The 23,289-nt window shown below is 37.2% G+C and overlaps 1 protein-coding gene across 3 annotated transcripts in view; it reads left to right on the top strand.

Moving 5' to 3' along the window:
• Nucleotides 1–23,289, top strand: part of Rock1 (Rho associated coiled-coil containing protein kinase 1) — a 118,452-nt gene that overhangs the window by 67,331 nt on the left and 27,832 nt on the right. For 2 of the 3 annotated variants that reach the window (XM_036204727.1, XM_036204729.1), the window contains exons 12-19: nucleotides 1,515–1,603; nucleotides 6,199–6,247; nucleotides 11,457–11,592; nucleotides 12,677–12,768; nucleotides 12,861–13,107; nucleotides 18,063–18,169; nucleotides 19,774–19,924; nucleotides 22,186–22,346. In XM_036204727.1, the coding sequence (XP_036060620.1) occupies nucleotides 1,515–1,603; nucleotides 6,199–6,247; nucleotides 11,457–11,592; nucleotides 12,677–12,768; nucleotides 12,861–13,107; nucleotides 18,063–18,169; nucleotides 19,774–19,924; nucleotides 22,186–22,346 (1,032 nt within the window). The remainder of the gene's footprint in view (nucleotides 1–1,514; nucleotides 1,604–6,198; nucleotides 6,248–11,456; nucleotides 11,593–12,676; nucleotides 12,769–12,860; nucleotides 13,108–18,062; nucleotides 18,170–19,773; nucleotides 19,925–22,185; nucleotides 22,347–23,289) is intronic. The other variant, XM_036204728.1, reaches the window with a different exon arrangement.

The raw sequence follows: 23,289 nt of genomic DNA, 5'->3' as shown, positions 1-23,289 counted from the left end.
TCAGTAAATCTTCAGTTTGGTGTATTTGGTTATTCTGGTTTTTGTTTTGTGGTGATTATGTTAATTTCTGCTAGTGGCAGTTGCCTTTTGATTATTGCTATTCCTTTGCAGTACTATTTATGTTAGCTTAGAACTAAGTTAAAAAAATCTACTGATTTAATGTCCAAATCTCCTTGAAAGTCTTAGCTGAGATGAACATTACAGAGCCATATATAATGAATAGTTTTTTCCTTACTGCTTTAGATACTGACCTTCTTTATTTTTCTTTTTTGTTGCATTTGCTGTTGTCATTTTAAGCATTTATAACTAGTGTTCTCATAATTCCTTTTGTTTTCATGACTTCTTTAATTTTCAGCCTTCAATGCTTGATCTCCTTCCACTGCTCAACTAATATTAAATGTTTCCTATAGTTGTGATCTTGTCTGTGTTCATCTCCATAGGTATTCACATTTCTCTTAGCTCCATACCCGAATCTCTCTTCCTGGATACTTGACAGATACATCAAACTAGATTTTATGCTGCATATCCACATTCTCTTGCCTGAATCGTTTCAATAGCTTCTTACCTGGATACTTTCCCCAGTCTACTGCCCTTTAACAATCCATTTTACTAGTGAAATTGGGGTGTGTGCGTATGTGTGTATGTTACATGTGTGTTTGCAGAGATCAGATCTAGTATCTTCTCTATTGCTCTCCATCTTATTCTTTGATTCAGGGTCCTGCACTAATCCTATAGTTCACTTATTGGCTAAGATGGCTGACCAGCAAACCCCAGGCATTATCTTGTCTCCTCTCTGTCTAGCACTGGAATTACAACCCTATGCTACCATGCCCAGCTTCTTATGTGGGTGCTTGTGTAGCAAGCACTTCCTAATGAACTAACTCCTAGCTCTGGAATATTATTTTAGGTTGTCAATAATTATGTTACAAATTATAAATTCAGGTCCTCAAGTGCTTAGAAGAATGTCCTACTTAATTCTTCAAGTTTCATATGAGTTAATTCCTCTTTGATGTTTTGTCTTGTGCTATACTTGATTTCTTCCCATTGCAAATATTGTTTTCTTCTCTGCTTTTGGACTCTTCATTCTTGCTAAAATGCCTTCTTTCTATCCCCTTTCTTTTTAGACTAGTTTTGTTATCTCTTAGATCCATCTTAAAGCATGTATATTCTTGGTAAAATTAGAAGTGGCTCCTTCTTTTCTTTGGAACACTCTGTATGCAATTTTATTAACAGCACATTATAATATTTTGTGCCTATGTCTTTGGATCATTGTACATTACTAACTGGCACATAAAACACAAAAATGTACATACTGGGCTAATTAACAGTGTTTTGATACACATATGAATTATGCCCAACTGTATTGAGAAAATACCAATTAATATTAATGAAAAAGATAAAGGATTATATTAAATAATCATATTCTAAATAGCCATAAAAATAGTAACAAAGGGTGTTACTTTTAATTTCTCTAGACATCAGAATGAAGGTTTTGTTTTGTTTTTTAATTAAAGCAGGAAAGTTTACAGAAAACAATCTACAAACTTGAAGAACAACTGCATAATGAAATGCAATTAAAAGATGAAATGGAGCAGAAGTGCAGGTGAGACTGTCCTTCAATGATGTTCTCATGTTAGAAGTTATGTCCATGTCATAGAGCGGATACTCTGTAAACATCTGAAGGTATATAGAAGATGGAATGTGAAAGTTGCTACTCATGCCCATTCATAAAACGTGTCTTGGCTAGAACTGAAAGTAATATTAATGGTTTGGGTTGTAGATTTACTATAGAGTGGCATTTAGCATACACATGGCCCTGGATTTGATCCTCAGTAGTGCAAAAAGAAGAGGAAGGAAACATTTGTGTTGACGTTAGTTACATACATATCAGACTATTTAAGCTCTATTTACTGTGTAAGCTTTAAAAAGTATGTTTAATTTTAATTCATTTAGTTGCCTCAGTCATTATGTTTCCCTCCTATTTTAATTAGCTAATTCAAAGGGCTTTCTGATGTGCAAAATAATCTTCTAAGCAAAAATGACTAATACTTCCAATGAGATTTTCTAGAACATAATTTGTTGGTTTTCTTTTTCCTGGTTGAATCAAATTCTGTTAATAACATGTATTTATGATATAGAGCAGTGGTTTTCAGCTTGTGAATCATGACCTCCTTGGGGATCAAACAACCCTTCACAGGGTTCACCTAAGACCGTCCTGCATATCAAATATTTACATCACAATTCAAAACAGTAGCAAAATTACTCAAGTAATTAATTAAATTGAAACTAATGAAGTAGCATTGAAAATAATTTTATAATTGGGTGTCACCACAACATGAGGAACTATATTAATGGGTCTCAGCATTAGGAAGGTTGAGAGCCACTGAAATAGAAGGGTGATTGAGGTCTTTTAAAATAATCTAGCGTAGTGTTGGTACTTGTTAACTATAAATAATAGCTTTATAGTTACATTTTATGGCTGTTACTGAATACGTGAAATGTCATTGTAACAGATACTGTATTCAATAATGGAATTGGGATAAGTTGAGAATGCTGGAAGCATAGGAAATAGTTTTCTTTGATTATCTTTCCAGGTATATTATATAATTAAGTGTATAATTTAAAATTGAAAAAATATGTAATGAACAGACAACTAAAGCCAGGATTTGGAAGGAGTTTCTTAAAATAAAGTATAGACATAAGGGAGGAAAGGAATAGATACAAACTTATATAACTACTGAGAAGTTTCTTCGTCAAAAACCCTAGGGGCAGGAAAGATGGCTCAGCAGTTAAGAATGCTTACTGCTCTTGCAGCATCTGTGTGGAATGGCTCACAACCATCTGTAACTCCAGCTCCTGGGGATCCAACACCTTCTCCTGGACTCCATGGTTATCTGTGCTCAAGTGTATACATACTTTGCACACAGGCATATATGTACACATATTTTAAAATAAAACTTTAAAAAATTTAAACAGTAACTGATGGTGTTGGTGATACGGGGCTTGAGGAAGAAATCAGAGTAGCCATGAATGGATAATAATCATATAAAAAAAAACCTGGTAACCTCAAGAACTGGAAATGACCGATTTTATTGGCCCTTAGGAGGCTGAGGCAAGAGGATTAAGAGTTTTAGCCTAGGCACTCAAATAATTTTAATTATATTTGTTCAACAAAGATTTTACAAATAATGTGCATACTAACAACATAGTAATAAATAAAAGAAGATATAGCCCTGTTTGGAGATTGTAAACATTGGGGAAAATAATGTAAGTAATTATAAATTAGTATATGGTGTATGGTAAGTTAGGAAGAATAAAATGATATAGGAGTATATTAGAAGTATGCAGTGTTTGGTGGTCCATGCCAGTAATCCCAGCACTGAGGAGGTGGAGCAGAAAGATCACAGGCTCAAGGCTAGCCTGGACTTTGACACATATACGACCATGCCTGCTCCTCTCAAAAACAAACAACAACAAAAACACCCAAAAAGACCAAAAAAAAAAAAAAAGAATGTTATATCAACAGACACCTATCCCACTTCATTGGATGTTTTTATTTAAAGACCAGAGCCAAAAAGTTGGGTGAGAAGACTGAAGTGGGAAGATTGGGAAAGTGTTAAAGTCCAGGAATTATACTATGTGGAAGCCTTGTTGTAGGGGAACTTGATGAGCTGTTAGATAAGAAGAAAGCCAAAGATGAGCCTGGACAAGTATGCCAGGTCATATTAAAGGACATCATCCACTGGTGAGGTGGGAATGGCAGCTACCTGTAATCCCAGTAGTCTATAGGCAGAGCAGAGATGGATCTTCTGGGGAAGCTGGCTAGCCAGACTAGGCAGCTCTGAGTTCCCTGGCTGCCTTAATTTAAAAAAGAAAAAGGTGGAGCATAATCAAGGAAGACACCTGATGTAAATTTCGGGTCTCCACATCTGTGTATCTGCACAAATGTGCCCACAAACATACATGCACATCTACAGATTAAAAATAACTCCCTAGTTATTTGACAACACTTGGCCTTTTATTTATTTTTCACCTAATAGGTTTAAAAAAAAAAAAAAAAAAGGAAGATGAGTCAGGGATAGTAAGCCCCTGTTGATATAAAGTACTTGGAAACTTGGACATTCTAAAAGAAAAGCAAATTCGTATTGAAGGGAGCTATATAGAACAGGTTAGTTTTGGATGTATAGAATGAGGTATTTGAGACATTCACATGAATACATATATAGTATGTATAAAACAGTGGTTCTCAACCTTCCTAATGCTGTGACCCTTTGACACAGTTCCTCATGTTGTGGTGACCCCCAACCATAAAATTATTTTGTTGCTACTTTATAACTGTAATGTTGCTATTGAATCATAATGTAAATATCTGATCTGAAGGCTATCTAATACGTGACCCCCAAAGGGGTTGTTACCCAAAGATTGATTCCTACTATGTTAGAATGTCAGAACTATGCCTAGAGCCAAAGAAAACAAATTGTGGTGGAGATAATACACTTTGAGTAGATCTCAAAATTTTGCCTACATTGCCAAGTGGTGCACTTAATAATTTGCTATGTGCCACCTTCCCCATTATTCACTTACTTAATCTTTTACAACAGATTGAATGACTGACTTTTACTTGATAGCAGTTATTGTATTAGGAAGTTGAAGAATACTATTTTGGGGCGAGGGAGGATTTTTGAGTCAAGGTTTCTCTGTGTGCCCTTAGCTGTCCTGAAACTCACTCTATAGACCAGGCTGGGCTCAAACACCCAGAGATCCACCTGCCTCTGCCTTCTGAGTGCTGGGATTAAAGGTGTGTGCCACCACCTTCCTGCAATTAAGGAATTCTTAACCTGAGATTCATCGACTCTCTCCCAAGAGTACCAGTGTGCAATTTGAGGTCTTTAAACTTGGAGGATTAAAAGTAACCTATTTCCTTTAATTTATTAATATTATGTGTATCAGTGCAGAGGCATGTGTTTATGGTAACTATGTGTGTGGAGGGTGTTAAACTGGGACCCAGCTGAGATTATGAGGCATACAGCAAAGCACTGTTATTGCTCAGCCATCTTGCTGGCCCCAGAGTTTGTTTCCTTTTTCTTTTAGCCAGGCAACAGTCAACAGATAATAGATAGTAGCTATAAGTTTTTGCCAATAGAAGTCAAGATGTTTTCCAGTATTGGTATTGCTGCATTATCTCTGCATATCACTCATATTCATCACTACTTTGAGGTTATTGCTACTGCATCATGCCATTTAGTATATTTATAAGGAAACACTGAGTCATACATGTTTTTAAGTTTTTGTAATATTTCAGTACAATTGGCTTCTTTTAATCTTAGTAATATGTATGCCTTTAAAAAAAAAAATACATTTGCCGGAGGCTGGAGAGATGGCTCAGAGGTTAAGAGCACTGCTGTTCTTCCTGAGGTCCTGAGTTCAATTCCCAGCAACCACATGGTAGCTCACAACCATCTACAATAAGAGATCTGGTGCCCTCTTCTGGCCTGCAGGCTGAACACCCACTGTATACATAATAAATAAATAAATCTTAAACAAGAAAAGGAAAAAAAAAAAAAAAAACATTTGCCAGGCAGTAGTGGTTCACACCTTTAATCCCAGCACTCGGGAAGCAGAGCCAGACAGATCTCTTGTGAGTTCAAGGCCAGCCTGGTCTACAGAGCAAGATCCAAGACAGGCACCAAAACAACACAAGGGAAACCCTGTCTTGAACCACCCCCCCCCACCACCAAAACAAAGATACATTTATTGTTCCACAGAAGTACGTCTTCATCAGACAACAAAGAGACCATACACACACACACACACACACACATACACACACACACAAACACACACACACACACACACACACACACACACACACACACACACGAGTTTTTTGTTTTGTTTTGTTTTTTTCCAGAGCTGAGGACTGAACCCAGGGCCTTGCACTTGCTAGGCAAGCGCTCCACCACTGAGCTATGTCCCTGACCCCCTCACTTGATTTTCCTAAAAAATCCTGTGTGTGGTTGGGGATTTAGCTCAGTGGTAGAGTGCTTGCCTAGTAAGCACAAAGCCCTGGGTTCAGTCCTCAGCTCCAGGGGAAAAAAATAGTAAGGAAAATCAAGTGAAAAAGTAAAGAATATAGGTGTTAACACTGGGTAAAGAAAGTAAATATATTTATAATCTGTATTGTTTTTGTTTTTGCAGAACTTCTAACATAAAACTAGACAAGATAATGAAAGAATTGGATGAAGAGGTATTTTTTAATTTACTAAGTACTTTTTCTTGTCTCCCCCCCCCCCACTTTCACATTGGTTCATTTCTAGAGAAAATTTTATTTGAGATCACAAAACATAACCAGAAAATTAAGATGAAAATTTTACCTATATAGATCATACTTTAGTTTCTTTTGTACAACTTTATTCTATGATGATGTTGAAATTTTAGTACATAGATTTCAGTTTTGTGGTTCTTGATGGTTGAAAAAGCAAAAAAGAAGCAAGAGATTGAAAATAGAAACTGCAACTCTGTCAGAAAGAGGCAGATAGAGAAGAAAAATATAAAATATTTAAAAATGATATAGACATGATACCACATGACTAGTAGGGCTTAGGATTGGATTTAGAAGTATTCATGTTTTTCCTACCAGCCTGGTTTCATTAGCAGAGAAACAGTATTTCCTGATAGATATTTATGTACAAATGTATAATGCATTTTTATTCTTAGTTAAGCTTTCTACTGTGTGTGATAACTTCCTTAGTGACAATCTTTATAGTATTTGTCTAATGTATAATTTCCTTTTTCAGATTTAATCTTTGATAAATTTTTTGTTCTGTTTTTCTTTCCTGAGGTGAGGTATTCATATCTGTTAGTGATGTCTTGTATAATATTAGAGGGAACAGCCTCAATATTATACATCCCAGGGGCTCAGGAGAGAGAACTACTAACGGTGAGGACTATTTTCAGGAAATAGAATCTCAGCACACCAAGTTCCATAGTCCACTTGCTTTAATTCCTCTGGAATAACACCCTATATACACAGCTTCAGTTCTGTTCTCGTGCCTAGCTCCTTTCTTACCTGATTTCTCTCTATACTTATCTACTGCTCCCTCTAAGTTCTATCTTAATTCTCTTGTCTTAATTCTGCCTCACCTATGGCCTTTTCAGCTTGTTCTTACCCAGCTAGTACTTCCCCATCTGGCTCTTCCTCATCTTCCATCTCGTTCCTCTAGTACTCTTTCTCTTCTAGTTCTTCAATCTAGTTCTTCCCCATCTCGGTTTGTTCCTCTCAAGTTCTTACCAATCTAGTTCCCCCATTCTCTTTTCTCTTCTCTGTCCTGTGCCCTGGAAGTCCCGGTATAAGAAGGGAGGGTCCGAGCTAAATTGTGTAAACAAACTATTACTTAATGTCTACCTGGCCTAGGCGGTATTTCCTTGTGGAATTTATGTTAAGTCAGGAGACTTGCACTTGGACTGTTATCATTGTTAGTCCTCAGAAGTTGGGCGCCCACCTGGGTGGTGCTTCCTGTAGTCCTTGAAAGTGTCTAAGGGAGATATCTGATTCCAGAGAAAGCCTTTCCTGAGGCTGTTCTCCAAATTCCTGGAATGTGTATGTCCAGAGAGTGATCAGTCCACACTGTTAGCCCTTCTAGGGGAAAAGTCAATTGGGAAAACTATGAAGGCACACATGATTTTCATAAATATAACAATCCAAGTAACACCAAAAACTCCTTGGGATTTGGCTTCCTCTGGAGGAATTCCCTGATCCCTCCAGGTAGTGACTTTGCCATAACCAGCTGAGTTCTTATGATGCATTCCTGTGACCCTCAGCAGTGATGCTTTCCCCTTTAACTTAACTTTTAGCTTAGGATACAAATGTAGTCATGTAAAGATTTTTGACTGCATTTACCATTAGCCACAGGTGAGTATGAACTTAGTATTGGTTAGCACTGTATATTCCATTCTGAGTGCTTCAGGAATTAATCCTAAATTCGGACTAGGTTTAAGTTACTTGTCTTTCTGAATTCAAGATTGAGAGGAAGATCTTAATTATTAAATTAGCATAGTCCTACTTAAAGAGAGGCAAAGTGAAAATACTGTTCATTCTTCTTACCACTAAGTATAGCTAAAACTCCTACATTAAATGTAAAACAGATGTAAAGAGATCCTTCAAGGTATGAAGAAAGCAGAACAGCTCTTGAGTACTTGATTCCTAAGAAAAACCACAGGGATGTGTGATGCTGAGGCTGTAACTTAGAGTGCTTGTGTAGCTTGAGTTCAGTCCTCAGGACCTCATACAGCAGACACGGTGGGACATGCCTATAATTAATACCTGGGAAATGGAAACTGGAGGAACAAAAGTTCAGGGTCATCTACAGTTATATAGCAAGTTCAGGGCCAGCCTGGAATACATTAGACCCTATATCAGAAAATAAAATAAATAGTAGGAATACTATGGGTCTCCCCTACCCTAGCCTCAAAATGTCAAGAGCAGACTTTATAGAACACAACTACATCATTATGTATTCCATCAATACATAGTATTCTATTATTTGTTTTAGTAGGAATACTATGGGTCTCCCCTCCCCCAGCCTCAAAAGTCAAGAGCAGACTTTCAACTACACCATTAACAGCATCTATTCAACTAGGGCAGAATCTACATTCTTTTCAAGTGTGTAAGGACTACATACCAAGACAGATCTTGTCCTCACCCATAAAGTAAACTTAAAAGAATCAGAATGATAGTGTATCCTGACCAAAATCAAAGCCAGAAAGACAGCAGGAAAACTGAACACATGAAAGTCAAATGATGAAAAGAGACACTCTGAAGAGGGATGAAAATAGATTGTAATGTTGATATCTTTAAGCTTTTATGTTAAAAGATTTTAACTTTTCACAATTGAAACTACTTGCATAATGAAGTAAAAAATACAAAATCAAAATTTGTGAGATGCAGTTAACGCAGTGCCTAAAGGGAAGATTATAGCATACACGTTTATATTAGAAGAAAAGTCACTAATGATTAATTTTAACAAAAGCAGTGAAAAGGATAAAAGCTGAGGTCCGTGCACTTGGAAATGACAATGAAGAAAAGAGATGGAACAAAAGAACTTGTTTGAAAAGATCCACAAATTGGCAAACCTCTAGCAAGACTGACAAAGGGAAAAAAGAGCCATCATTGGGAATGAAATGTGGGATGAGAGAGAATGATGTGGACAGTTCTAAACATGTCATTTAAATGAATTAAATTATTGTGAAAGACCCAACATGCCACAAATCACAGTGTGAAAAAGGTAATTTCAGTAGCTGTGTATAACTGTAAGGAAAGTGAATCCATGATTCCCACAAAAAAGTGAATCTCAATGACCCAATAACTTCACTAGAGAATTCTGCTAAGTTTAAAGGAAACAATTAATTTATAACACCTCCAAAATAAGAACACTTCCTAATTCATTTCTTAGATTGGTAACCTTATACCAAATCATAGACTACAGAGAAAATTAGAAAACATTGTCACTTACAAATAGAAGTCCTTAGTAAAATATTAACATAGATCTCAGCAGCACATTAAAAAGATAATATATCTGACTGTAGTTTATTCCAGAGATGTTAAGATTCATTTAATATTTTTGAACCAACCAGCTTAATTCACCATATTAATAGTCTAAAGAAAAACCAAGTGATCTCATCAGTTGATGTAGGAAAAAAAGCTTTGGACAATATCCATTCATGGTAAAAATTTGCAGAAAACTCAAGCTGATAAACAGCATATATAGAGAGATATAGATATATCCTATAGTTCACTTCATACCTAATTATAAAAGAGTACATACTTCCCCTAAAGTCTGTTATAGCAAAAACATATCAGTTCTCATCATTATTCAGCCAGTACTAGAAGTTGTAGTCAGGACAATAAATCATATGACCAAAAAAGGATCAGAAAGGAAGAACTAAGCCTGTCTAGATGTTTTATACCAGAGACACAATGGTTTGTTTAGAAAAATCATAACTGTAGTGGTCAAAACTGCATGATACTGACAGGAAAACAGAATGAAGAGCAGAAATAAACCTTCACAATTATGTCCCACTGACCTTCAACAAAGTTACAAAAGTATTTCAGTTGCTGAAGTAAGAGTAATCCTTTAACAAATGATACTGGAGCAAATGTGAGCCAAGATCTGAACCTTAATGTATCATACCTTGTGACCACAAATTTAATAGTAGATTTTTTTGTTTTTGTTTTTTTTTGTGGGGGGGGGAGGTTCGAGACAGGGTTTCTCTGTGTAGCTGTGTGCCTTTCCTGGATCTCACTTGGTAGCCCAGGCTGGCCTTGAACTCACAGAGATCTGCCTGCCTCTGTCTCCGGAGTGCTGGGATTAAAGGCGTGCACCACCACTGCCCAGCATTAGATTTAAACATAAATATAAAGGTGTAAAGCTTTTAGGAGCTTGGCTTGGTGATTCATGCGTATAATCTTACCACAACCTCCTGTGTGCTGAAATTGTACATGTGTGCCATCATGGCCAGCTTCAAGTTGGATTTATAGTTAAAAGAAGTGGCTCAAGCCGGGCGGTGGTGGTGCACGGCTGTAATCCCAGCACTCGGAGGTAGAGGCCAGGCAGATCTCTGTGAGTTCGAGGCCAGCCTGGTCTACAGAGCTAGTCTAGGACAGGCTCCAAACCTACAGAGAAACCCTGTCTTGAAAAACCAAAAAGAAAAAAAAAAAAGAAAAAAGAAGTGGCTCAGTAGGCAGAGGCTCTTGTATGTGTGCTTGATGACCTGAGTACCACCCCCGTCCTATAAGGAGGAAATGGATTCCTGAGAATTGTCCTCTAACCTACACATACACACAGTGAGTTTTAAAGTTAAAATGGCAAAATCTTAGAACTGGAAAAGATAGTGTTTATTGAGAGATGGGAAAATCTAGAAAAGCACATAGTCAAGCAGAGTTTTCTGATGTCAAGTCTTAAATGTAAAAACAAAGCAACAAAAACCTGCCAGCACTGGTAATCCTGGTGATGGTATTTCAGTCTCAGAAGGTGTGTGTCTGCCTAGTTCAAGTAGGAGTGTCTTACTTTTTGTAAGACATGCTTTATCTGTTACTGCAAACCTGTCGTTACAGTGTACTACGTAGGACTCAGGACATGGCTGAACATGGCTATTATCTTAGTTTGGGAAAGTGGTGCAGAGACAGGTGAGCCACAGTTTCAGTTAGAGACCATATCTCATATGACACAGAGGAGAAACAACAGAGAAAGTTACCTGACAGCGATTGCTGGCCTCCACACATGTGCATGCACACATATACTGTGTGCACATATATACAGCTGAAAAGAATAGAATATACAACCCGATTTTAAGCAAAAATTGATAATAATTTTTTATAATTTATAAAATATTTTTAAAGAGCAAACTATATTAACTAGTATTGTTTGTGATTGTAACTGTTGTCATTATAATTTTAGGGGAATCAAAGAAGAAATCTAGAATCTGCGGTATCTCAAATTGAGAAAGAAAAGATGTTGCTACAACATAGAATTAATGAGTACCAAAGAAAAGTGGAACAGGAAAATGAGAAGAGGAGAAATGTAGAAAATGAAGGTAAATTGTTACTTCGAAAAAAGTTGGACTATCTAGGCAAACACTGCCACTGAGGTATATAAGTTTTTTAAGCCATTTGTAACAATTATTTTATTTCTAGTTTATTTTATAAATATACTTATATGTATGCCATCTGATGTATACATAAGGCTCTTCATATAGGACTGGTAAAGATATAATGTGTTCAGGATACAAAGATAATTGGACTATCTGTATCATTGAAGAATTACAGCTTAAAAGAAAAATGCATCTCCTTATGTCATTAAATCTGTGTATTTCTGTAGACATGCATGTGAAAACATACATATGATATGCGTGGTTCCATCTTCGGATAGTGATTGATAGGTTGTCCTAAGAAGGAAGAACTGGTAGTAATTCTGGGAGAAGAAACAAGGGAACAATCCTCGTTATTCTACCATTTACTATCTTTTAATTTTTGTGCCATTTAAAAATACTGAATTATTCAATTAATTTTACTGTTCAAAAACAAATATAAAACTAGCTTTATAACTGAATGTGGTAGTGCATTCCTATATCCCAACCCTCAGGGCATTACGAGCCAGCAGGGCATAGTAAATCAAATCTCAAAGTAAAAAAATAAAAAAGCAAAAGGACTTTGTATTATTACACCAATAGATTGGTCCCATGAAGGCCATAAAAGAATTTAGAATACTACAATAACAGAAAGAAAACTGCTTTACTCTGTATTATAAAACTCTGTTCTGGTTGTTACTTTTTGTGTGTTTGTTTTTCAAGACAGGGTTTCTTTGTGTATCCCTGGCTGACGTGGACTAGCTCTGTACACCAGGCTGGCTTTGAACTCACAGAGCTGCCTACCTTTGCCTCCCGAGTGCTGGGATTAAAGGTGTGTGCCACCACTGCCTGGCAATGCACTACTTTGATGGATTTAGATTATAAGAACTTGTAAGATAGAATTTGGTTTGGGGAGTGGGAATGGACCTAATTTCACTGATTGTTGTGGTCTAAGAATAAATTTCTAAGAAATAAGTTTCTAAGAATATAAAATGATGTTTTTCTTTTCCTAATGAAAGTATGTAATTTCTACATTTCTTTGCCTTTCTAGTTTCTACACTAAAGGACCAGTTGGAAGACTTACGGAAAGTGAGTCAGAGCTCACAGCTTGCTAACGAGAAGCTGGCACAGTTACAGAAGCAGGTAAGTTCTTCAGTGGGATCTTTTTAAAATTATAGTTAATTAAAGGAAACATGATCATGTTTGGTCAAAATTCTTTCTTTCTTTTTTAATAGTTAGAAGAAGCCAATGACTTACTTAGGACAGAATCAGACACAGCTGTAAGATTAAGGAAGAGTCACACAGAGATGAGCAAGTCAATTAGTCAGCTAGAGTCCCTGAACAGAGAATTACAGGAGAGAAACAGAATTTTAGAGAATTCCAAATCACAAGCAGACAAAGATTACTACCAGCTGCAAGCTGTATTGGAAGCTGAGCGAAGAGACAGAGGGCATGATTCTGAGATGATTGGAGACCTTCAAGGTAATATTTTTTTCTCATGTAAAGTATATGTCACATAAAATTTACCATTGTGCATTTTTGTTTTATTTAATGTTATTGTAATGTGTGTGATGCATGGTAGAGAGCTGTGTGTTGCCATGGGGCACATATGGGTGGGGTGGTCAGAGAAAAACTTGATAGAGTTAGCTTGTTCTATCTTTACTTGGTTTCTAGGCATTGAGCTCAGGTTGTTAGGCTTACATGGTAAGCCCTTTCCCCTACAAAGCCATCAGTCAGCTCCCATTTTAAGCATTTTTAAGGGTATATTTCAGTGTCATTCAATACATTCAACATTACTGTGCATCTATCCACAAATTTCCATACCATGTTTGTCATCCCATACTAACTACCTGTTACACAGTAACTCTCACTCCTTCCTCCCTGTATTTCCCTCTAACCACCATCCCACTTGCTGTGCCTGGGAACTTGACACTCTGTGTTCCTCATACAAGTGGAATACACAGTTGTTACCCTTCACTTTTTATCTTTAAAAAGATATATTGTTTTTAATGTTTTGCAGTCTAGGGATCAAACCTAGGGTTTCAGTCATGTTAATCTACTACGTAAAGTATAATTCCAGTACTGTTCTTTAACTTGTGCTTAAAAATCTATAAAGTGTATTATTTAGCCACTTTTTTTTTTCTTTTTGGTTTTTTGAGACTTGGTTTGTGTAGACTTTGCTGTCCTAGACCTCACCCTGTAGACGAAGCTGGCCTTGAACTCACAAAGACCTGCCTGCCTCTTCCTCCTGAGCCCTGGGATTAAAGGCATGCGCCACCACCGGCTAATGTAGCCACTTTTTAATATAAGGCATTTTTAATATCATGGCTCTCATAGAAAATGATTTGGTAAAGGCAGAAGTAGTCTTTCTATAGAGTTGGCATAGTGTCCGTATTTGTGTTGGGCTGTGATCCTTTCACAGATGTTTTTATGAAGTAATTTTTATAGCCAAATTTTTTAATATTTGGTTGAAAAACTTGCCTAATTTTTAAGTCTTATTCACAATTCACCTAATCCAGGCAGAGAGGGTTATCACTGCTAAATCTTAGAAATTCCTCAGTTGTGGAAACTTACAAAAAAAGACCCAGGATACTAGGAAAGTTTGAGATTAGAGTTATTAGTATTCTTTGTGGAACTAAAAACAAATCAAACATAACTAACAGTGAATAAAAGGAACCATTTTAGAAGGTAAATACCATTTGATTTGTTTTCCAAAGATGTCTGCCTTTACTTCCTAGATATTTTCCTGATTTTTGTTGCTGTTCAGTAGCAACATCCCGTCTACCTACACAAAAGACACACATGAGAATTTCCAGGCCTTTCAGGAAAGTCTGGAGGATCAGGAGCAGTATGTTTTCACCTTAGTCATGGAAGGGAACATATTTTGGGTCTCATGGGACTTAATTCTGTGGAGAGAGGTCAGGTCAGTTTTTGTAACTACAGATACAGAAATTAGGAGCTCCCGTTGGCTCACAGCTGAGGGGAGTTGTGCAGTTTCATCTCTCAGGCCAGATATAACCAAGAAAGAAGCCTCTTCATAGTTACTGGGAAAGCTTCATACTTTTTTTCTCAATACTTTTTTTTGTTTTCAAGACTGAGTTTCTCTGTGTAACAGTCCTGTTTGGCTGTCCTGTAACTTGTTTTGTAGATCAGGCTAGCCTCAAATTTAGAATCTGCCTGCCTCTGCCTCTCAAGGGCTGGGATTAAAAGCCTGCACCACCCCACCCGGCCTCACTGCTTTTTATACAGCCAAATCAACCATGTGAAAATCACATTGCTCAAAGATTGGTTCCATAAATCCTTCCAGTCTTTAAAATATATCTTTTGCTTATGACCAAGCTTTGAACTACTTGCTTCCTACATTGAGACCATCATCATGTTTATTAATTGCTTTTTTTAACAGAATCTTTCAGATATTAGTGAAAGTTAAGAAAATTTATAATATGATTTATTATAAGCTTATCCTTTTCATTGCTTATTTTGTTTCATTTTTTACTTATGATGTGATCCTATTTTTAGGTTTTCGTTTTTGTTTTGTCTGGCTGGCCTGAGAATGCACAGAGATCTGCCTTTCTCTGCCTTTTGACAATTAAGATATTCCATTTGAATTTGCTGATTTCACCCATCGGTATAATTTAAAGTGTTGTCCCATACATGGTACTGTACATTGGGATTTAGATCTAGAAGTTTGATCTGTCTAGTGACTCATGTGTCTCAGGTAGGGCTTGAACAAGAAAACTTAATAATGATAAGATGTAAGGAAGCACATGAAGTCTGGCTTTTTTATTGGTAGCGTTTGGTGGTAGCCCAGTTCTTTATTTTCTTAGACATTTTCAAAACAGTGCCCATCATTATTTTCAGAAGGTTGTACAACTGTCTCCTCTAGCGAGTTCCAAAATTTCTTCATTAACTTCTAAACACATTTCATTCATTAAACTGTCTTTCTCTTTTCCACTTCCATCTAGCCACTGGAAGCCACTGATTTCCTTTATCTCTGAATTTACTTGATCTGTATATTTTCTGTAGGCATCATATAATACGTGATTTTTTTTTTTTGCACAAGGCTTCTTTTGTATACTGTAATATTTTTTAATATTTGTAATATGTATTAGTATCTCATTAAAGGCTAAGTCTGTTGTATGTTTGTATTACAGTTTTTATATCTATTCTGCTGTTGGTAAAGCTTCAGAGTGTTTTCACCTTTTTGTTAATTGTAAATAACATGATTGTGAACATTAATTTACAACTGTTTGTCATCTATGTTCTTTTGAATGTATGTTTAGGTGTGAAGTTGCTGGGTCATGTAATTCTGTGCTTAACTTTTGTGAAACTACTAGACTGTTTTCTACAGTGGCTGAACCATCTCATTTTCCCATGTCAAGGAATTGAGATTCTGATTTTTCCATGTTGTTGTTAACGCTAGGTAACTGCCTGAATAGATACGAAGTCGTATTACTGAAGTTTTCATTCTTATTTCTTTTTTTTTTTTTTTAATGTTTTTTAGAATCCATTTTTTTTTTTTAAAGATTTATTTATTTATTATGTATGCAACATTCTGCCTCCATGTAACCTTGCATGCCAGAAGAGGGCACCAGATCTCATTATAGATGGCTGTGAGCCGCCATGTGGTTGCTGGGAATTGAACTCAGGACCTCTGGAAGAACAGTCAGTGCTCTTAACCTCTGAGCCATCTCTCCAGCCCCTCATTCTTATTTCTTAATGGGTAATGATGTTCAGCATCTGATACCTACTTGTTTCAGCATCATTTGTCTAAGAGGCTATTAACGTGTAGTGTGTGTGTGTGTGTGTGTGTGTGTGTGTGTGTGTGTGTGTGTGTGAGAGAGAGAGAGAGAGAGAGAGAGAGAGAGAGAGAGAGAGAGAGAGAGAGAGAGAATGAGAATACATGCTCACATGTGGGGCCAGGTGTCAACATATTTCTCAGTCCCTATTCCTCTTTTTGACGTTTTTTGTTAAATATTGTCTGTGGCTGAAAATGTAGTTGAGTACTTACCTAGTATTCATGCATGAGGCCCTAGGTCTAATCCCCAGAACTGGAAAAGAAAGGGGGAAAATTATCTTAATGAATGGATTTGGCTGAGGATGTGGCACAGTGGGTAAAGTACTTCTGTACTAGTGAGAGGACTTGCATTCAGATCCTTAGCACCCATGTAAAAACCAGGTGGGGAGTGACCATCTGTAACCTCAGTGGTGCAGTGAGCAGAGACAAGCAGAACTCCGAGGATTCACTGGCCAGCCAGTGTGATAGAAATAAAATAAATGAGCTGTAAGTTCAGTAAGAGGCCTGTTTTAAAAAATGAGAGAAGCAATTGAGGAAGATACCTGCTATCAGCTTTTATGACCTCTACCCTCACCTGTACACAGATGTGTATTTGGTGCACCCTGTATGGCTTCATTTCTGTTTTCTCAAGTCTGTTTTATTGATAAGTATTTCTGCCACATGTTTTGATCACTGTAGTTTTATATCAGGTTTTGAAATTGGGGGTGCAGGGTTGTTTTGTCAAATGCTACTGTTCTTCCACAATATTATTTTAGCTCTTCTTTGCAGTTCCTGATTAATTAGCTTTTCCATTTCTGCAAAACATACTTTTGGAATTTTAATGGTACTACAGTGTCTTTGATTGTTTTTAGATATTGTCATCTCATAGAATTCCAGTCTATGAACACAGTCTACTTCTTTTTATTTGTCATTGTTTTGAGCTTTTGTTGTGTTTTGTGTTTCATTTGGTTTTGACACAAGATATCCTTCTTGAACTGCTGAGTCCAAACAATCTTGCATCAGTTTAATGATCGGCTGAAATTATAATCATCATCCTCTGCACCTGTGTTAACAATGTATTTTAGTTTTCAGTAAATGAGCCTTGTTTTTCCTTGGTTTAATTTCTTTCTAGGCCAATGGTTCTCAGCCTATGGTTTGTAACCCTTTTGGGGGTTGAACAACCCTTTTACAGGAATTGCCTAAGACCATCAGAAAACACAGATATTTAAATTATGATTCATAACAGTAGCAAAATTACAATTATGAAGTAACAATGAAAATAGTTTTATGGTTGGGGGTTACCACAACATGAGGAACTGTTTAGAGGGTTGCAGCATTAGGAAGGTTGAGAACACTGGGCTAGAGAGATGGTTCAGTAGTTAATAGCACTTGCTGGTCTTGAAAAGGACCTGGGCTACATCACCATCACCTGTCTGGCACCTTAGAACCCAATTCCCTCTTCTAGCCTCCATGGGCAGTGCACACAAGTGGGCCACAACATACATGCAGGCAAAACACTCATTCACATAAAATAAAAATTCAAAACTGAACATTAACGAGCACCTGGAAGTCCTCCATCACCAACTTCCTCACTCCCAAATAGTCACAATTCTGATTTATAATATCATAGTTTTGCTTTAACCTTTTTCTCATTTCATAGCACGAATTACATCTTTACAAGAGGAGGTGAAGCATCTTAAACATAACCTTGAAAGAGTGGAAGGAGAAAGAAAAGAGGCTCAAGACATGCTTAATCATTCAGAAAAGGTAAGTGACTTGCTATCCCAATTATGATATAGTATGGTTGTCACCAGTTACAAGGTAGTTTCATAGCATTCATTTGTAGTGTCTGTATTTTATTGTGTGGTTGGATTCTTGGTATATGGGAATGTATGTGTGATGTACTTTGCATCTTATTACCATATCCTTGTTCGTACTCTAAAAAGCTTTGGATGGCTAATGGATAATCACAATACTTTGGTTTGGAAATAACTTTTAATAAGAAAATTGTTTGTAGGGTTGGAGAGATAGCTCATCAGTTAAGACCACTGGCTGCTCTCCAGAGGACCCATGTTCAAGTCCCAGCACCCACATGACAGCTTACAACCACATGTAACTCCAGTTCCAAGGATCCGATACCCTCATTCAGACATACATGCAGGGAAGACACTGATGCACATTAAAAAAGAATGAAATTATTCCTAGTTCCTTTGTACATGGGTAAGAGGAAGGTATTAATCCTTGATATGTTAAATCATATGAAGAGAGAAAATAAAGGACTAGACCTTAACAGACCATGCATGTTTATTCCATGTTGTTAGCATAAAAATAAAATGAAAAAGACCAGCTTGTGCACCACCACCATCTCTCCCTCCCTCTAACCCCCGCCCCCTGTAAGATCATGCTTCCTGGCTCATATGTGGAGTCAGGACAACTTATGGGGGAGGGGTCAGTTCTCTCCTTTCACTATATAAGTTCCAGGGATCTATCTAGGGGCATCAGGCTTAGTGGCTAGTGTCTTTATCCAGCAGGGTCATCTTGCTGGCCCCTGCACTTACTTAGAATTTTTATCAAAATTTCATTGCTCAGTACTTTGCTGAGGCAAGGATCAAACAATTACTGTACAGATGTAGGTCTTACTTTCACTGTTTCACTCAGAAATGATTTTTATTATTTATGTTTTGGGAGTTTTTTGTTTTTGTTTTTTGTTGTTGTTGTCTGTTTTTTTCTTCCAGACAGGGTTTCTCTGTTGTTTTGGTGCCTGTCCTGGACCTCCCTCTGTAGACCAGGCTGGCCTCAAAGTCACAGAGATCCCTGGCTCTGCCTCTAGAGTACTGGGATTAAAGGCATGCCCCACTACCTCCCGGCCCTCAGAAATGGTTTTTTAAAAGCCACTACTTTGGTGTGTTCTATTCCAGAGGGGATTGTTTTTTAATTCTGTCATATTACATCCCCCAGCCACAATTTCCACACCTTCCTCTCTTCCCAGTCCCCCCGCCCCCATCTTGTCTCCCTCCCAGATCTCTCATCCTCTGTTTCCCTTCAGAAAAGTGCAGACCTCCCAGGGATATCAACTGACCATGGCATAACAAATTACAGTAAGACTAGGCACATTTTTAAAAGTTTTCTTAAGGCAAAAATTGAATAACAAAGGGAAAGATTGTTGCATTCATTTGTGGCTCTAGTGTAAAACCATCCTGAACAGGAACCTCTGCATCAGCTGTGATGAATGCTTCCGATGGAGAGGGATGGCAGAGAGAGGGGGATTAGCAAAGTGTTTATCTCCTGTGAAATGCTGAGGAATATAAGATTTAATTGTATGCCTCTTGCATAGTTTATTATAGTCCATGGCTCTCATTCTAATTTTTCAGGAGAAGAATAATTTAGAAATAGATTTGAACTACAAGCTCAAGTCTTTACAACAGAGGTTAGAACAAGAAGTAAATGAACACAAAGTAACTAAAGCGTGTTTAACTGACAAGCACCAGTCTATAGAAGAGGCAAAGTCTGTTGCCATGTGTGGTAAGTGTCACATGAATATTTTCTATGATTAGTTTTAAATGATGCTTATACAGTTTTTGATCAAAACTTCACTTCTGTAGTAGAGAGTGTAAGTAAGCATTGTTATCTAAGAAGAGAATATCTTTTATTATAGTGTCCCTTTTTATCACAATTTCACCTTCTATGGTTTCCTTATTTTACCTACCATATCTTCACTATGAAAGTTAGTGAAATCATACTAGGCATGCTGACCACCTGCCTAAAATCTCAGCACTTGAGAAGCTAAGGCAGGGCAATTGTGAGTTTAGGGCTTGGGTCTAAAACAAAACAAAGTTAGTGGATGTTGTGGGATATTACTTTTAACTATGTAAAGATGTGTTACATTTGTTTATGTTGTGGAATATTACTTTAACTAGGCAAAGATGTATTGTTTGTTTAATTATGTAAAGATTTGTTACTTTTGTTTATGCTGCATTTGTTTAATTCCATAAAGCTGTTTGCTATTTTACCCTGCCTGCCTAAGGCACCTGATTGATCTAATAAAAAGCTGAATGGCCAATAGCTAGGCAGAGGAGGGGTAGGTGGGGCTGGCAGGCAGAGAGAATAAATAGGAGAAAGAATCTAGGCTTGGGAGAGAACCAGAGAAGAGGAGAGAATGAGGCAGAAAGAAAGGGAGGCAGGCAGCCAACCAATCAGACATGGAGTAAGACGTACAGAATGAAAGAGTGGTTAAAAAGCCCCGAGGCAAAACATAGAAGAGTAACAGGTTAAATATAAGTTATAAGAGCTATCAAGTAACAAGCATAAGATAGGTCAAGCATTGATAACTAATAAGTCTCCATGTAGTGACTTGAGAGCTGGTTGGTGGCCCAAAAGAAAACCTGCTATAAGTGGACTCTTCTTTTCTTCCAGTTTTTTAACCTATCCCTTGATTTTTCTTCATAATTCATTCTGGACCTCATTGTTACTTGTGGGGGTCCCTAAACCTAAGTCCCTGTTCAGGGTACCTTCTATGGGAGGCCATCTCCCACCTTTTACAGGGTTCCTATGAGGAGAGAGGAATACGAAAATACTAGCTGGAAAGATAGCAGAGAGGAGACAGACACAGGAGATAGGTTCAGGAGGACCTGGGTCAATAACCAACATCCCAGATCCCAGAACTTCATTCAAAAGGGCTTTTTTTTTTTTTTTTTTAAAAAGCAATGCCAAAGGTTGAGGCAAAAGACACAGCCAAGTGTAGACCCTTCCAAATACCTGGTTCCCAGGCCCGTGTTCCAGTCATTCTCTTATGCAGCCCTGCTGGTAAATCAAGCTCAGCTCTCACTAGGAAACCTCTGTGGGCTCCCACAGTTACTGAGCTACTCCTTTTGCCTCATTTTTTTTTTTATTCCTTTTTATTTACTTTGTTTTATAGCTTCCAGTCACAATCCTAGTTTAGACAACCAGTTGCCTCATTGTATTATTACTTTAAATGTATCTAAGATCAATGTTAGTCCATTGTATTATCTCCAACTACAGTTTTAATTTATGTTCTTAAAAGATGACTCTTGTTATCTGGAGAATGCTTTGAAAAAAACAGAACAATGGAAGAAGGAAGGATGAATTAGAGCATTAGAGGTGGTAAGCAGAGAGCAGAGAAGCAGGAGCACAAAGGACAAACATGGGATGGAAGGAGGACAGACATGAGGCAAGAACAGCTGAGGTGGGGCAGGATGGGTGTACCCTAGACAGAGATTGGTGTAAGTACAGCATAAGTGATTTGGGGAGTGGGGAGAAGGGTGAAACTATTTCAGTATGTTGAAGTTTGGGGCTAGGGATGTGGTTCAGTGGCAGAACACAACATCCTCAAAAACAACTTTAATAATTTTGTTAGGTATCTAGATGAATACATTAACTACTTGATTGGTATATAAGTCTGGAACTCAAGGGTGGGTATGTGGAGTCCAGACATAAATGAAGTGGATTTCTGTTGGGTTGGAGAGAAGGGAACCAGGAAATGATGATGATGTTAGTGCCGCTGTATCTATAAGGAGGAAATGAACTTTCCACTCTCATTGTTACCTCGAAGGAAGCGCCAAGAATGGCGAAAGACTTTCCTAGTTATGCAGCCCTCCAGAGATTCTTATCATATAAATTAAAATGCCCTTAGAACTTTTATAATTAATGTCTATTACTGTTCCAGGATAAAATCAGTAAAGATTTTAAAGGCCAATTTCCAGACCATTTAAAGTGAAAAATATTAAGGTGCTCTTTAAATGTATGTTTGTAACTTTCTCTTGCAGAAATGGAAAAAAAGCTGAAGGAAGAGAGAGAAGCTCGAGAAAGGGCTGAAAATAGAGTTGTTGAGACTGAGAAACAGTGCTCTATGCTAGATGTTGATCTGAAACAATCTCTACAGAAGCTAGAACATATGACTGAAAATAAAGAGAGAATGGAAGATGAAGTAAGACACAGTACTAATTTTATCCATCTTTTAAAAGAGAAAATAGATTGTAACTGGAACTCTTGCTGTATTTGAAACAGAAGATTTGAATAAAGTATGTGTTCACTGCTATACTGTCATCCCAGAACTTAGAATTTTCATTTTAAATAGCTATTAAACATTCATTCCCTAGAAGCTGTTCCATTGTATATCACAGCAGTGCATACAACTATATCAAAATGTCTTAGTTCCTCCTAGAAGAAGCTATTTCCTTTAAAAGGACTTTTGAAAAGTATCATTGCTATCTCAAAAAGCATTAAATTAAAAACAGTTAACTTATGCTTGGAAAACATGTAGTACATAGTTATAATGCTATTGATAAAAAGACAAAAGACTATTATATGTTGGTGGTTACTATATGTGTTTTAAACATTATTTGTAAGTAGCTTCCAAGACTGGACTTGCTGAATGAAGGCAGCATTGGAGTACAGATTTGTATACTTGGTAAGAAGGTAGGTGAGTCATTGGCAAAAGGAAGTGAAGTCAGAGAAGACACAAGGAGCTGTCATGGAGACTCTTTGGCTCTTAAATAACTGGCATTCTTTTAAAACTTACAGAGATGCTATTGGTGAAAACATTTTTTTTTTTTTTTAGGGAAATTAAATCTATTTTGTTACATAGAATTACTAAAAAGAGAATAGAAATAAACCAGTGAGCAGGCTAACTATTGAAAATTTGGAACATGGAGCTGGAGATGGCTCAGATGTTAAGAATATCACTGCTCTTCGAGGGAACCTGGATTTAATTCCCAGCACCCACATGGCAGCTCACAATCATCTGTAACTCCAGTTCCAGGAGATCTAGTGCCCTTTTCTGGCCTCTGCAGGCACCAGGCACGTACATGATACACAGATGTAACATGTAGGCTAAGCACCATACACATAAAGTATTTTAAAAGTCTTTT

Source organism: Onychomys torridus, chromosome 13 (assembly GCF_903995425.1).
Source record: "Onychomys torridus chromosome 13, mOncTor1.1, whole genome shotgun sequence".
Lineage (NCBI taxonomy): Eukaryota > Metazoa > Chordata > Mammalia > Rodentia > Cricetidae > Onychomys > Onychomys torridus.
The sequence above is the reverse complement of the archived record's forward strand: the minus strand, read 5'-3'. Positions and strand labels throughout refer to the sequence as shown.